This window comes from Saccopteryx bilineata, chromosome 1 (genome assembly GCF_036850765.1).
Source record: "Saccopteryx bilineata isolate mSacBil1 chromosome 1, mSacBil1_pri_phased_curated, whole genome shotgun sequence".
NCBI lineage: Eukaryota > Metazoa > Chordata > Mammalia > Chiroptera > Emballonuridae > Saccopteryx > Saccopteryx bilineata.
This window is the reverse complement of record NC_089490.1, coordinates 85,281,309-85,297,836: the sequence shown is the minus strand read 5'-3', so window position 1 is coordinate 85,297,836 and position 16,528 is coordinate 85,281,309. Positions and strand designations below refer to the sequence as shown.

The following is a 16,528-nucleotide window of genomic DNA, read 5'->3' as shown; positions in this document are numbered from 1 at the left end:
AACTCATTCTTCCACTTAGTTGTACACCAACTGCCTTTTTATTTTTAGTGAAAGAGAGAGGCAGAGATAGAGACAGAGACAGAAACAAGACAGGGACAGACAGGAAGGGAGAGAGATTAGAAGCATCAACTCTTCGTTGTGGCACCTTAGTTGTTCATTGATTGCTTCTCATATATGTGCCTTGGTGGGTTTTGGGGAGGCTCCAGCCAGAGCCAGTGACCCCTGCTCAAGCCAGCAAGTGACCCTGGGTTTCAAACCTGGGTCCTCAGAGTCCCAAGCCAACGCTCTATCCACTGTGCCACCACCTGGTCAGGCTGACTGCTTCTCTTATGTGGCCTGAACAGGGCACAAGCCGGTGACCCCGGAACCTCAGTGCTCCAGGAGGACGCTCTACCCACTGTGCTACCAACCAGGGCTTAAGGCTTTTCCTTATTATCAAGGCAAATTTTATTCCCTTCATTTTGACTCCTCTCCTTTGAAGAAGCTAATTCCTGAGCGACCATGTGGACTAATGCTATTTCATAGGATGGTAACTAATACTGCACCTCACTGAATGGGATACTTGAAACCATGTCAACACTAAATTAAAAATAAAAATTTAAATTAAAAAAGAAATACTATACCTTAAATACCATATACCCAGCTCCCCTAAAACTTGATTTTCCCACAAGAGTGAAAATGAGGAGAAAATATTTCATAAGCAAAGCAACTCCCTATCCAAGAGGATAAGTTCTGGACACTCCTGGGAAGAACCATTACGCTGCCAGAATGTAATGATCAGCTTACTGAGAGAGCTTCAAGACAGGAGCACATCCTCACCACGGCAACACGCGAGTACAACACTCCAGGCAGACACTAGCCCACATGCTTGCCAAACACTTCTCTCCACACTTCCCAAAGAGGAACTCATTTAATGCTCATAACAGCCTTCCTTACAGTCAATGTATTAGAGGAAGAAGAAGTACATAAGTTAAGTGACTCGAGTAGGTTCCCAGCTAACAGTTCAGATGAAGCAATGTGACTACAGGGTTCTCTCCTACCCCTCTTCCCCAACTGTGGAGCAGAAAGGCACAGGCAGAAAGCTGAGGGGAATCTCTGAAGTCAGCAACTAAGCTGACTAGATTTAACCTTATCAGAGTTTTCTCCAATAAATGGGAAGATAAAAAGAAACTGGTCTGCAGTTGTTGGCCTTCACAGTCCTGCAAAACTGGCCTTAGGTATTGGATAAGGGAAGCTGTACCTTCTGGAACACTCAAGGCCCCTGGGCAGGAACAGCCTGGGGTAAGGGCTGCTTTCTGCATGAATCACACAGAGCTTCCTGATCAAGTCCAGGGCCAGGCTTCTCACACCAGCTGTGGGATGGCTAAGGCTCATCCCCCATGAAATGAGCTAAGGTCCTTCATAGCACACTAACTTCAGGTTTTTATTGGTTTTCTAGCAAGGACTTAGATATTTATTGAACTGAAATGAATACCCACTTTGACATGCTATGTATTTGACCCTGTTGGCTCTTTTAACATATTAGCAATAACTAGTTTACATCAGAGAAATGATCTCTCCACCCCTAAAAGAAATTAAAAAACAAACTGTAGAAAAAGTAAGTGTTCCAATCTGTCATGATTTATTTTGTAAGGTAACATAAGCAATAAAATTCAAAACTGCAAGTTTCACCTGAAATTTCTTAGAATTTAGAAAAGCCAAATCCTGAAAACCCTGAATCTGCAAGTTTAGTCCCAAGGTTATTGTGTAATGATAAAAAAGAAAAGTGTTAAGAAAAAATAGGTAGTAAGATAATTACACAATTTTCTGCTCTATGTTAAAAGTCACTTGATTAGCCTGACCAGGCAGTGGCGCAGTGGGTAGAGCGTCGGCTGGGATGTGGAGGACCCAGGTTTGAGATCCCGAGGTCACCAGCTTTAGCGCAGGTTCATCTGGTTTGAATAAGGCTCAGCAGCTTGAGCCTAAGGTCGCTGGCTTGAGCAAAGGGCCACATGGTCTGCTGTAGTGCCCTGGTCAAGGCACATAAGAGAAAGCAATCAATGAACAACTCAGGTGCCACAACTATGATTGATACTTTTCATCTCTTTCCCTTCCTGTCTGTTCCTATCTGTCCCTCTTTCTGACTCTGTCTCCATCACACACACACACAAAAAGTCACAGGACTAGACAGGTGACCAGGCTGGGTACCTTGCTGTGTAACACAGAAACAGGCTACAGCAGAAGTGTGAGTGAGATATGAGGACAAAGACAAGTGGCTGCCTGAGACTGGGCTAGTGAGGGAGGGTGTGTTAGGGAGAGAGAAAGACAGGAATGAAAAGAGTGTGGGAATGTGAGAGGGAGGGCCAGAGGACAAGGAGTCCATGGGAGGTCACTATAGTGCCTGTGGTTTGGGGAGGAGGCAGGGCAGGGAGGGACACTGGAGTGAAGAGCAGGACCTGGGCTGGTAACAGCATCCTTGCTAGGCTACTAACTTCAGGAGCAAATAGGTGGGAATTCACAGAGCATCTAGGATAAATCCTTTATTTTACAGATAACCAATTAGGGGAACTGACCTGTTTTTGTCATTTTAACTTGTAGTCGCATTTCATAATATAATCAATGAATTAATGCTTTTATATTTGTGAAATCATGTTTCTGTCATAATTTGAAGTAAATCAGGGAGGATGTTAGCCTGTTAAATTGGGGGAGATAAATTTTTCCATTATTTAAACCTGTATTAAAATAAACTTTAAATAGTATAATCTTTAATATACTGATCCAAAAAATTAACCTAAAACCAGTTCTTTAACATATGATGTGGTGTAAAAAAATATGAAAAATTCCTCATGGTGGTTGTTAATCTATTTAGAAGTGTTGCTGTCAGCCTAGGTGGGGGAGGAGAAACCAGAAAAGTGCAGGCCACTCTCCCGTACATAGGGCGAAGCTGTCAAGGGACACACCAGAGAGCCACGATCCCCAGGCCCCTGCTGCCATAACTCTTAAGGCCTTTACATTCCTAAACGTGTCAAAGGTGATTTCTATATACCAAGTCATATGTATGCCTTTAAATTTTATTATCTTTTAATGTTTATTTTATTGATTTTAGTGAGAAAAGGCCAGAGAGCAGGAGAGAGACAGGAATATCTATCTGTTCCTGCATGTGCTCTGACCAGGGATCGAACTGGCAACCTCTGTAATTCAGGACAATGCTCCAACCAACTGAGCCATCTGGCCAATGCTATGTATGCCTTTTAGAAGCAATCAACAGTCATAACACCATCCATGCCAGCGGTCGCTATGGATTCACATAACAATTACACCAAGGTAAGGAAGTAGAAGTCAAAGTTTGAGCCAAAGAGGACTGTGCAGAAATGAATGAAGTCCCATACTCAGAAAAGGAAACAAAATGAAGGCTGTCTGTACAAGCATGTTCTAGTTTTCAGTAATTTTCAGAGTAATGTGACAGAGAGGGGAGCTACTGTCTCTTGAGGATTTCATATTATTTTGCTATAACATTATGCTTGCCAAAACACCTCAGAAATACATAGGTCAGAATGGATCTCTAATAAAATATATGGGGCCTTATCTTAACATGATAGGATTTAGATTTTAGAGTATGCTTATTAAGCAGATCAAAATTGAATGCATCTGCTAAAACCTACGATAAAACTAGACTCAAATGATCTCAACAAACTGAAATATCATCAATCAAATTAAATAAGAGAAGGTAAATTACGTAATTTTAATTTGTTCTTGAGTACATTAACAAAAAGAGAAAAAAAGCTAGACAAAACAAAAGGATCTTGTAGTCATAGTGGAACATCAACTCAAAGAGCCAAGAAGTATAACTTTTTTTGTTTTTAAATTGAGAGGAGGAAAGATAGTGAGACAGACTCCTGCCTGTGCCCCAATGGGGATCCACCCGACAACCCCATCTGGGGCTGATGCTTAAATCAACCTAGCTATCCTTAGTGCCTGAGGCCAACACTCAGATCAAATAAACTATCCTCAGCGGCCAGGGCCAATGCCTAAACCAATTGAGCTGTGAGAGGGGAAGAGAGAGAGAGAGAAGGGGGAGAGGAAGGGGAAGAGAAGCAGACAGTCGCTTATCATTTGTGCCCTGACCAGGGATTGAACCTGAGACATCGGCATGCCAGACTGACACTCTATCCACTGAGCCAACTGGCCAGAGCCAAACTTTTGCATTTTAAATGTCACTGTGTCCAAGCCCTGGCCAGTTGGATCAGTGGTAAAGCGTCGGCCTGGTATGTGGATGTCCTGGGTTGGATTCCCCACAAAGGCACGCAGGAGAAGCACCCATCTGCTTCTCCCTCCCTCCCTCTCTCGCTTCTCTTTCTCTCTCTCTCTCTTCTCCTCCCCTCCTGCAGCCATGGCTCAACTAGAACAAGTTGGTCCTGGGTGTTGAGAATGGGTCCATGGCCCTGCCTCAGGCGCTAAGAAAAAAGAAAAAAAAAAGGCTCAGGATGCAACAGAGCAAGGGCCCCAGATGGGCAGAGCATTGCCCCCTACTGGACTTGCTGGGTGGATCCTGCTTGGGCACACGTGGGAGTCTGTCTCTGCCTCCCCTCTTCTCACTAAAAAAAATAAATAAAATGTCACTGAGACCAAGAAATAAATCTATTTCAAACTTGGGGTTTGGGAGTGACAAAAATGATGGAGACAGGAAAGGAAACAGAAGAAAGACTGTGTGTATGAAGTCTCAGTGGGAAAGACAAGCCCCTTTGACAGAATACTCTAATTTTGCCTGACTGGTGGTAGCACAGTAGACAGAGTGTCGACCTGGGATGCTGAGGACCCAGACTTGAAATCCCAAGGTCGCCGGCTTGAGTATGGGGTCACTGACTCGGCTTAAGCCCCCCAGTCAAGGCCCATATGAGAAGCAATCATGAACAACTAAGGAGCCACAACTATAAGTTAGTGTTTCCCATCTTGGTCCCTTCCTATTTTTCTCTCTCTCAAAAACAATTCTAATTTAAAAAATATATATATTTCACATTAATTACATTTTTACTCTAGTTTATGAGTACTTCTTGAGTACTTCCTTTATTACCAGACACTGTTATAAATTCTGGGGATAATGCAATGAAAAAATATAGTGCTTTGGGGGGAGCTGTAAGGTGGTGAGAGAGGACAATAAAAAATGTCCATGAATACTGATTCTAGCTGATAAAATCCGTATTAATTATGATTGAAAGTCATTTGTGCCTGATCAGGTAGGTGGTGGCACAGTGGATAATGTGTCAACCCGGGACACAGAGGACCCAGGTTCAAAACCCTGAGTTCGCTGGTGTTTTATTGCTGTTTATTTTTTTACAGAGACAGATAGTGAGTCAGAGAGAGGGATAGACAGGGACAGACAGACAGGAACGAAGAGAGATGAGAAGCATCAATCATTAGTTTTTCGTTGCACATTGCGACACCTTAGTTGTTCATTGATTGCTTTCTCATATGTGCCTAGACTGCGGGCCTTCAGCAGACAGAGTAACCCCTTGCTGGAGCCAGCGACCTTGGGTTCAAGCTGGTGAGCTTTTTTTTTTTTTCTTTTGCTCTAACCAGATGAGCCCGCTCTCAAGCTGGCGACCTTGGGGTCTTGAACCTGGGTCCTCTGCATCCCAGTCCGACGCTCTATTCACTGCGCCACCGCCTGGTCAGGCTCGCTGGTGTTTTAGAATGGGTTCACCAGCTTGAATGCAAGGTCGCTGACCTGAGTGTGGGCTCACAGTCAGGACCCTATGATCACTGGCTTGAGCCCAAAGGTCACTGGCTTGAGCAAGGGGTCAATGGCTTGGCTGAAGCCCTCCTGGTCAAGGCACATATGAGAAAGCCATTAATGAACAACTAAGGTACTGCAACGAAGAATTGATGCTTCTCATCTCTCTCCTTCCTGTCTATCCCTATCTGTCCCTCTCTCTGTCTCTCTCGCAAAAAAAAAAAAAAAAATGTCATTTGTATCATTGTCAACTATAAATTTATATAAAAAACTCTCATTTGGTTAAATATCAAGGACCAAACATACATTTACACATCTGTTTTCTTCCTACAAAAATAAATAAACTTATAAGGCAAACTCATGAGGAAATGAAGAATGAGAGAAGAAACACAACACACAAATTCTGGAAGCTGGATATGGAGCAGACAGGGAGTAAGTGATTCAGCGGACTAAAGGGAAGCAGAGCACAGAGTGCAGGGGAGGAGCCAACAGAGAGCCAACCCCTGTGGCACAGAGCCTGGAAGGCAGTGTCCCAGAAAGTGGGAAGTGCAAGATGGGGCTGGAAACCAGAGCACTAACTCAATGAAGGATCTGTAAGAGTTAGGTCCCTAACTCAGCCCAATTCAACCAGGTCACTGTCCCCCACAGAGAGATATTCAGAGAATAAGAAGCTCTTCAGGATATTAGAAATAAAGAAAAGTAATAAAAATTTAGATGATAAAGTTGAAGAAAGCCTGGAGAACTTAGAACAAAAAGGCAGAGATAGGATACAAGGGAAATAAAAGATACAGCCAGAGAATCAAAGCAGGAGGTACCAAACACGTAATTAACAGGAATTCCAGAAAAAGAGAACAGAGAAAAACATAGGGAAAGAAATTATCCAAGAAATAACACACAACAAACTTCTAAAACATGAGTTTACAGGTGGCAAAAATCTCAGACTAGCCAGCACAATGAACTAAAGGCCAACCTCAAGGCCTATCATTCTGAGATGTCAGACTCAGAGGGAACATGAGAAGATTTTCAAACCTTCCAGGCAGAAGACAGAACACACATTAACAACTGAAAACCAGAACTCCAGTCCATTCAACTACAACCTAGAAGCTACAGGACAAGCCAGGAGTCATTACATACCAAGATAGTAAGAGAAAATGATTTCAAATCTAGAATTTTATACCCAACCAATCTTCAATTAAACATGACTAGAATAAAGACATTTTCAAAATCTCAATGTATGTACCTCCCATGCAGCACCCTCTCTTAGGAAACTGCTAAAGGATGATGCACTCCATTAAGTGAGGGCCCAGACTAAGAAAGGTGAAGACACAGGATTTAGCAAAGCGCATTCACTTGGGGAAGAAGTACACAATGACAGTGACCAATGCCCCATAACAATTATGAAACAGACCTAAAAAATAAATATCCTAATGCAAGTGAATTGGAGAGATGTGGTCCAAAAAAATAAACACCAAATAATAACATGAATTAATAATTTTAGAGAAATGAGAAGTTTTAGAAAAAAATAAAACAATAGTAATACTTCCTAAGTAGTACAGTCAGATGTTGAAGAAATGGGAAAAAGGGATTAATAAATAACACAAACAGCAGTAAAATCTTATTGTTTAGAAACAGGAAACTGGCCAAGGAACGAATCAGGAATCCAGTCTGAGGAGGAATGGAGGACACCTATTTTAATAAGCTGTATCACACTAGCATGACTTTGTAACCTATAGATATGACAAAATTAAAAGTTAACCAAATCTTACAAATTACTTCATTTTCTGCCCATCATATGGGCCTAAGGGCTTTATCTGGATGGATTACCACATGCTATTAAGAGTAAATTAGTAAGGCTGAAACACATCAACGTGGAAGAAACGGAACCAAAAAGAAGAAAAAGAGCAAGCTAGTAGAAGTCCTTATACTCACCATCTCTCTGGCTATTTCCAGCGCTTCATGCAGGCCATAGAGCCTGCCACAGACCAGGTAGATTCCATTGGCCCAGAGAATACAACCCTCATGGACCCAAAATTCATTGCTGTCAAGAGGTAGTTCAGGGATTTGTAACTCCAGCTCAGGGCCACCTTCTGAAGTGGTGGGCACAGAGGGCTTTGAGTCCAAAACAGTCTTTTCACTGCTGCCCTCTGTGGTTGCTTTTTTACAGGGAAGGCCCCGGGCCAGCGACCGAGGGCCTCCACCACAGTCTTCTGAGCGGTGTCGCCGCTTAAACCTGGGGTGGGCAGCCAGGCTCCTCTGCTCCTTCTGCTGCTGCTGCTCCTCCTCCTCCTCAGTGTCCGTCTTGGAGCCATTGGAAGCGCTTTTGTGCCGTACCTTAACTTTGCTCTGCATTTCTGTGGTCCTCTTAGGAGGTGGGTTCTTCGGGAGAGTGGCTGCATAATCTTGGGGATAAAAGGGTCCAAAGAGGTCACCCATGTTTCGGTAACTGGCCCACTTGCCGCACAGACAGCAAACCAAGTGCCCCATAACAGAAGACTCTGTCACTACAGGTCCCTGCAGCATGAAGGATGAGGCTGGGAGCGCCTTACTCTCAGTGCTGCTGGGTGGCGGAGTCAGAGACCTTTGCCCCTTCCGACCCCTCACCAATTTGGTCTGTTCTTCTTCTTCAGCATTGATGATTGTACAAACAGCTCCAAGTTCACACTTATTTACTACATGGATATAAGGGAAAAAAGACTTGTTCTTGGCATCGCTTTTATCCAGTGGCTGGGTGGCATACTTTAGTTTGATCTCAGGTTCTTGGGGTTCTACGATGGGAACTGCCTGTTTGGTTTTCCGCTTCCTTGGTTGGGCCCCAGGCTTCCTTCTTTCCCTCCTCTGCCTCTGCTTTTTTGGCTTTGGCTCTCCATCTGCAGAACCTTCTGGTATATGAGGGGGTTGAGGGGGTGGAGGTGGTGGCTGCTGCTGTTTCTTTTGCTTATTCACACTACCTATAGGTCTCCCCTTCTTCTTTCCTGAAGGGAAATACCCCTTTGGAGGGAAACCCTCTTGTTTGGGGGAAATAGTCACTGTATCGGTCTCCTTCTCTTCAGCCTTAGGATTTGCCTCAGGGGCCAGTCCGGCTGCTGCAGGTACATTCTTTGAATCCGGAAAGATTAAAGGTGCTGCACCACCCAGGGAACCATCTGGTCTACCCTGGTTACTCCCAGGCTTCTGTGAGGTTGTGGATGTCATGGCACCAGGGGGTTCCTTTCCAGCAGTGATCATGTCTGGGTGTGTCTCAGTCTTTACTTTGTCGTCCCCAATGCCACGCCACTCCTCTGAAGACCTTGCGATAGGTTTTTCTACGTTCAGCTCCTGGTTTTTTGGACAGACTAGGTCAGATACAACCTCACCTTTTCTCTTCTCCATCTCAGCATCCTGAACAGCAACATTCCCACCTTCGGGAGGGCCACTCTTCAAAGACAGTATGTCATCCAGGGTAACTGTGTCTCCCCCAACTTCTGCACTGTTTGAGGATGCACTCCTCCTAATGTTTGGGGATGTGATCTTCTGAACTATAGCTTCCAATTTCAACCCCCGTCCTTTGCGAGGGGGCAGTATTTTGGTCTTAGCAGGACTTGTGAGGGTAACAGCAGGGCAGTTTCTACCGTCTGAACTCGGAAGGTCCTTGGTGGATTCCCTCTTAGGGATGGACTTGAAGTCCTGACTGTGAGAAAGATGGGCATAGGAATTGAATGCTTTATCAGAGCCTTCTTTTGATGGGTGAAGAAGGCGTCCTTTATCTTCAGTGTTACTGTTCCTCATGTCTTGTGACTGTCTCTTACTGGGAATGGGTGAAATAAAAGAACGAACCCGCCTCCTCATGATTAGGGGGTTTTGAGAAGAATGATCCTCTTGACCTGGAAGCCTCAGCATAACATTGCTAGGTTTCGATGACTGTGTAGATTCCGCCAGTCCATGTCCGTCAGTCTCGTGGGGAGGTCCATACCTTTTTTGATTGGACATTCCTGGAGGGCCACTGCTTTTGGCTGGAGAAGTCTGCCGAGAAAGATCCCAACAGGATTCTTGTTGTAACTTCTGGGAGCCATGCTTCAATTCGATGCCTTTGTTAGACAGACCATCACTGGACATGAGGCAGCGCCCACTTTCCTGACCACTGGGGTCATGGTAAGTCCCCATCGGTGGGCCATACATCATACCATCTTTGTCATTTTTCACAGGGCTCCGCACTCTGTCCAGGAACTGCTGCTGCCTGGGGCTCTTCCGGGCCCCCTCCTGCCTATGTTGGGCCGCAGCAATCACTCCCTGAGCAGAGCTGCTGCTCCAGTCTTTATATTCCTCTTGTTGCTGCTGGTACATCTGCCTCTTGTAATGGAGCTGAGAATTCAAACCTGCATTGGGGTCCCCATAAGCATGAGCCCGAGTGTTTGTATGATACGCAGAGGCCAGGCTTTCTGAGTTGGGAGAAAAGGGAGTGTGTAATGAACTCCTATTGGCCCTCTCTGAAAAGGTCATATGTGGGTTCATGTGATGAGGGTCTCCCCCTGGGCCCCTGCTCCTCCCAGGAGACATCTTCAATTTTTCTGAAAAATCATGATACTGAGAAGGGGACCGACCCCTCATGCCCTCTCGACCACCTATTCTGCCAGGAACCCGCCGCATGGGTGTGGGTCTGCTGTCTTGTGGACCATAGTCTGAGATGGAATCATGGGCGGCAGATCCAGGGCTGGCATTGCCTCGGTAAGACTCGTGCTTGATGCTAGCAGGATGGCAGTGGTCTCCAGATTTCTTGTTGTTGAAACTGGCTTGGGATTTGGATTGCTCAAAGTCTTCCTCTTTTATCTGCCCGCTCTGGGATTTCAGCTTTGTTTCCATGGACACCAAGCCACCTGGAAGAATGACCGACTGACTCAAACTTGGATTGAGGCGTTCATTCCTCCCAAGTCTGGTGTCGGCACCCATGTGTCCCAGCGAGTGAGCCCCTGGGTCCCTGACAATCTGCCTTAGAGGAGAAATGTCACAGATCACTGATCTTCTTTCAGAGAGGGAACCCCCAGGCTCATGCACTGATGACTGAGGCTCTATTTCAAACTTTCTGGGAATTGGATAGTCTGCCAAATTGATCTGTTTCATTTCAGCTGCCGTGCTGCCTGATTTCCTCTCCCAGGGACCCCAATGAGGGTTTTCTAATAGGGACCCAATGCTTTTGTTCAAAAGGCCCCTGCTTGCTAATTCATTGGTTTGACTAATTAAGACATTAGGCCTCGTGGTTCCCTCCAGGCCACCAGCCATGCCCTGATGCTCCTGACTACTTCTAGAGTATCTCCTGTCAGGGTGGTGGTGATAACCCTGAAGCACTTCCTGCAGAAGGCTAGGGAACTTCTCATTTCTGCCCTTTCGCTCCCCATGGCCAGTGAAATCCCCCTTATCTTGTCCTGTAGGATACTGAGGAAAGCCACCAACATTTCTTGGCATTGCTGACCCGAAGCTGTCTTTGTAACTATAGCGCAGGCTTCCAGGAGACTTGCTAGGCTCAGTTCTGCCTATGAAGCCAGAGCCTACTGCAGGGTGCCCACTCTGGCCATTGCCCTCTCCATTGTGGTTGGAGTTATCTCCGCTCTTGTTTCCTTTGCTCCCTCCTCCCGGAGGCTCTGGCTGTGGAAGCACTGCATGACTGGTTTCCTTGGCCCCACCAGTGCTGGGTGGCCTTTGAGTGGCTGTGGGATCATCCTCTTGGGAGCCTTTATCCTGTCCACCAGGCTTCTCTGCACGAGTTGTCATGGCTTCCCGGGAGACAATCACTCCAATAGTCTTCTCATTGACTTTTGGGTTGCTCTCAGATGATGGTGATGTGTCCTTAGCACCTGGCGAGGTCGCCTCTTCTCTGGCTGCAGGGCTGGCACTGAGTCTGGGAGCTTCATTCTGAGCGCCTTGTGCTGGGGAAGAGCCAGCTTTCTCTGAGGCTCCCCCCTTGTAGGTGGTGTCAGAGCTGGTGCTCTGGCCACTCAGCTGCCTCACTCTCTCGCCTTGATCCTCGGAACTGCTAGAGCAGCCTCCATCCAGCGACTCTGCCATAGGAGACTTCAGCTGTTCTTCAGGCTGGGAGGAGCCCTCAGAGTTTGTGCAGCTGTCTGCTTTCTTAGAAGAGGAGGAGGGCCTCTTGGAGGTCTTCTTCTGAGGTGTCAGGGCATCAGAGAGTAGCATGTGCTGGACAGTATTAGGAAGATTGGCCACTTGAGTACTCAGGGCACTCAGACTACTCAGCCCAGGGTCTGTCAGTCGCTTTTCTGGCACTCCTTCAAGTCCAAACCCTTTGAAGCCTGCAGCATGTGAGTTAGGACTGGGCATCATCGATGGGGTTGGGCTGAGCTGAGGCATTAACTGTAAGATTCTGTTTCTGGAAGCCATGGGCACACTGCCTTGCCCACATGGGAGATTCTCCCCACTCTGCATGAGAGGAGATGGGGTGGAGCTACAGCTTGGAGACTGAACCACAGAGGCAGCCGGAGAAGGGTTAGAAATGGGGCTGAAGTTCTGATGGAACTGCATGGGGGACCTCACAGGCACCTCGGGCTGGCTGTACTGCCCCACCTGGCTCTGCAGGGGCAGCTTGGTGGCAGCACTGGTGTACTGCATCACGTGCTGTGGCGCATGCTGCTGCTGCGGCTGCTGCTGAGCCTGCTGCTGCGGCGGCTGCTGCTGCTGCCCCTGCTGGGTCCCTTGTGGGATCTTTGCTTGTTCAAAATTTTTCATAGATGGAGGCTGATAGCTGTAATTTGATTGTGTTCCATAAGCCTGTGCATTAGAACTTACATTATGCCCTTCATACTGGGATCCAGCATTCACACTGTAACTGCTGTCATAGCTCTGACCAGACTGGCTGAAACGCTGCGGTGACGGAAAGGAGGAGGAGGAGGACGAAGCAGCAGAAGACTGGTAGTGCTGGCCAAACTGACCTACTCGTAACTGATAACCAGTGGCAGAGGACGGCAGAGTCGACGGCCGCTGCATCGGCTGCAGATGGGATGAGCCAGTGGCTGGCTGGCCAGCAGCCTGTGGCAGAGGCTGATGGGACTGGTAGAGCTGCTGTCTCAGCTGCTGGACTTGCTGCTGTTGCTGCTGCTGCTGCTGGCTAGAGGCCTGCTGCTGGTACTGAGCACTCCCCGGAGAGAAAGGCCCCGTGTAGTCCTGCTGATAGTGAGACACACCACCAAGGCCAGAGTGCTGTGCTTGAAACTGGCCCACGTGACCTTCACTCCCATACTGATTGCCAAAGCTGCTCCCCTGCGGGGGTCCATAGCTCTGCACAGGCCCGGAAGGCCTTCGCTGAGGAGGCTGTGGGGTGCCTGTTGCCACAGGGTCTTTGTTGCCGGCCATGTAGTAGAAGTCTCCAGCTTCTTTCCTGAAACTCTGGTAGCCTTGATGGCCGGAGGTCTCACTAGTCATCGCTGCCGCAGCTGCTGTGGTCCCTCGTCGCCCACCACTACTGCCACCGCTGCTGCCACCACTGCTGCCTCCTGCACCCCCAAAATTCTGGAACATCTGGGCCTGGCGAGGGCTGAACTCTTCTAGACGGGAGGAACTGTGTACCTCCTGCGGGTAGCTCTGCTGGTTTCCGTGGTAACTGCTCTGCTCTCGAAAGGACTGCATGCTGTTCAGCAGCACAGCGGCGGGCCAACAGCCCTCCTGGAAACAGAAGAAAGGGAGAAAAAATGAGACATATGTCCCCTCAGTACAAATAAAATCAAGTCTAGGTGATGGAGGGGGTATGGTAATTCAGCTATCCGGATAAAATTGACTGGTCTGTACTTCACCTCTTTTTATTTCTTATCCTATTCATTTCTGAAAATGAAAATATGCAGAGAAACAGCCTCAAGAATGAGGCAGGAGTCTATGGTAGTATTAAAAGAAGACTCTGGGTAAAAACAAATTCAATACAGTAAAAACCTCATTTTTAGATAAATGAGCACCACCACTCCAATTCAATTGTGTAAAAATATAAGGCTGGGTTATTGCTCTAAAAAATAAAAATAAAAAAAATAAAAGACAACCAGCATTTAAAAAAACATTTTGCAGTTTTGGTGGGGAAGGATGGGAAAAACAATTTCATTTATTTACTTTCATGTTATTAGACTGGACTGAATAAGTATCTCAGATAATAATGAGGCAGTCACTCTACTTGCTGCTCCCAGCCCCAGATCTGAGAAACAGACTGGCCTGAGAATGGAAGTGAGTCCCTTATATCCCAATGCATGTTACACAGACTTACTGTAATTACCAACTGCCTGTGATGACTGGTGACACTCAACTCTTACCACTGCAGGGATTCCTTATTTCAGTCAGCCATGAAAACTTAAGGGTTAACCTCTTCTTGACACATAATTGTGTCCAAGGCACCCTTCTCAAATATCCATCAATGTCCAGGTCCAAAGGGCTAGGCTACATAAGCCAAAGAGCAGGGACTATTCTTGCCGATTCTTTTTGGAGGTTTACAAGAAGTTCCAGCACATCTAATCTCCACCTAGTTTTTTTATTTGCAATCTAATATTCACAGAGTTATTACCGGTGACTGCTATGAAAGAGGGAACTGAAAGTCACTTTGGAGGACAGCAAAAGACAAAGGAAAAGAATTCATCAAGCCTAGAACTTAGACTCTTCCTAAAGTAATCTGATTAGGTCAATACTTTGTATTACTTTCACTAATGCAAGTAGCACATAATGTAATGCTCTTCTTAAACAGTTAATCAAGAGCTGGTTTTATTTTGTCTTTTGCCTGGGCCTGTCTCCTCTCAGAGTAAGAGATGAATAAGATAATGGTAAACAGCTCCAAATGACTTTAAAATTCAATTAGTTAAAAAAGAAGTTCTGGCCTGACCAGGTGGTGGCACAGTGGATAGAGCGTCGGACTGGGATGGAGAGGACCCAGGTTCGAGACCCCGACGTCGCCAGCTTCAGTGCGGGCTCATCTGGTCTGAGCAAAAGCTCACCAGCTTGGACCCAAGATCACTGGCTTGAGCAAGGGGTTACTCGGTCTGCTGAAGGCCCGCGGTCAAGGCACATATGAGACAGCAATCAATGAACAACTAAAGTGTCGCAATGTGCAATGAAAAACTAATGATTGATGCTTCTCATCTCTCTTCGTTCCTGTCTGTCTGTCCCTGTCTATCCCTCTCTCTGACTCTGTCTCTGTAAAAAAAAAAAAAGAAGAAGAAGTTCTGAATCACATATGAGCAAAGGTAAGTTAAGACAAAGTTTTCCTACAATGGCTTATGAATCTAGTTTCTTTGTTTTGTTCTCTTGTAGGGGGAGCTGAAAATGAAGTTATTGGCAGGAAAGTTAGCAATACTTTTAAAAAGGTAAGTCACACGGGTACATTATATCCAAGCCCTGCAATGGCTCCCCATCTCATTTCAAGTGGAGCTGGTCTGGGAGGCCCCGCTCTCATACCATTACCTCTCTGACCTTCTTCTCCTCTCCTTGCCTGTGCTGCTCCTCCTTCACAGCCACAGGACTTGTCCCTCTTACTTCCAGATTCTGGACAAATGTCACCAGAATAGTGAGGCCTTCTCTGGATATTCTATTAAAAACAGCTAACTCTACACCCTTACCTGGGCTTTCCAGTTCTTCTTCCCGCATCTACTTCCTCCCCAGTATTTATTCCCAGCAGATGTGGATACGCTAATTGTGTACTGTCTGTCTCTCCTCCACTGGAATACAATTTTCCTAAAGGGCAGAGACTGAGCCTTGCTGCAATCCTCATGTCACTGAAACAGTAAGGAGCACAACATGGCAGGCCTGTGAACCAGTAAACGGTACAAGAACTAGGCCTTAGAGAACTAGGCTAGAACTTACATAAATAGAACATGATCAATCTAAAAGCAGAGCTGAAGATTTTTAAGAGCCTGACAGTCAAATTCTAAGTCCAGTTCCAAGGAGAAAAGAACACCAAACTTGAATTCACATAAGAGTTATGAGGAGACTTTGGAAAGTAAACACGGATCAGGGCCGATGATAGTAACTCCAAACCCAGGGAGCTTGACCCACTTCTTCCTGAAATACCTTATATCTAAAACAGCTAAATGAGCCTTATCCAGGTGGCTCAGTTGGTTAGAACATCGTCACAACACACCAAGGCTGTGGATTCAATTCCTTGGTCAGGGCACATACAAGAAACAACCAAAGAGCCTGGCCAGGTGGTTGTACAGTGGTCAACCTGGGATGCTGAGATCCCTGATTCAAAGCCCCTGGGTCACTGGCTTGAGTGTGGGCTCGTCGACAAGGTTGCTGGCTTGAGCCCAAGATTACTGATTTGAGCAAGGGGTCACTGGTTTGGTTTAAGCCCACCTGGTCAAGGCACATATGAGAAGCAATCGATGAACAACTAAAGTAAAGCAAATACGCGTTGATGCTTCTCATCTCTCTCTGCCCTCCCTCTCAAAAAGGAATCAACCAATGAATGCATAAATAAGTGGAAGAACAAATCAATGTTTCTCTTTTTCTTTCTTGCTCTAAAAAAATATCAATAAATAAAAATTTAAAAATCAAGTAAAATAGCTAGATATAAAGGGCTACTAATTTGGTTTAAGTTTGATCTATAATGACATGACCCAAAGTCATCTTAAACATTCAAATAATCCGAGAATTTAAAAAAAAACCACTTCTCATTCTTTTCAAAATGTCTCTGCAACAGACTATTTTCTGTGTTCCTATGAATCTGCTGGGCAACAGTCACTGGCGACTGGAGTGCTAACTGTAATGCTTGATTTCACACACTAAACATTAATGCACACAACACAAATATCATCACTTTAGATATGAGGAAACCAAAGCACAGGGCTCAAAGGCTCCTGAGCAGCA

At 46.0% G+C, this 16,528-nt stretch overlaps 1 protein-coding gene across 8 annotated transcripts in view; it reads right to left on the bottom strand.

Moving 5' to 3' along the window:
- Positions 1 to 16,528, bottom strand: part of TCF20 (transcription factor 20) — a 225,063-nt gene that overhangs the window by 62,355 nt on the left and 146,180 nt on the right. For all 8 annotated transcript variants that reach the window (XM_066256601.1, XM_066256582.1, XM_066256592.1 and 5 more), the window contains one exon: positions 7,640 to 13,357. In XM_066256601.1, the coding sequence (XP_066112698.1) occupies positions 7,640 to 13,357 (5,718 nt within the window). The remainder of the gene's footprint in view (positions 1 to 7,639; positions 13,358 to 16,528) is intronic.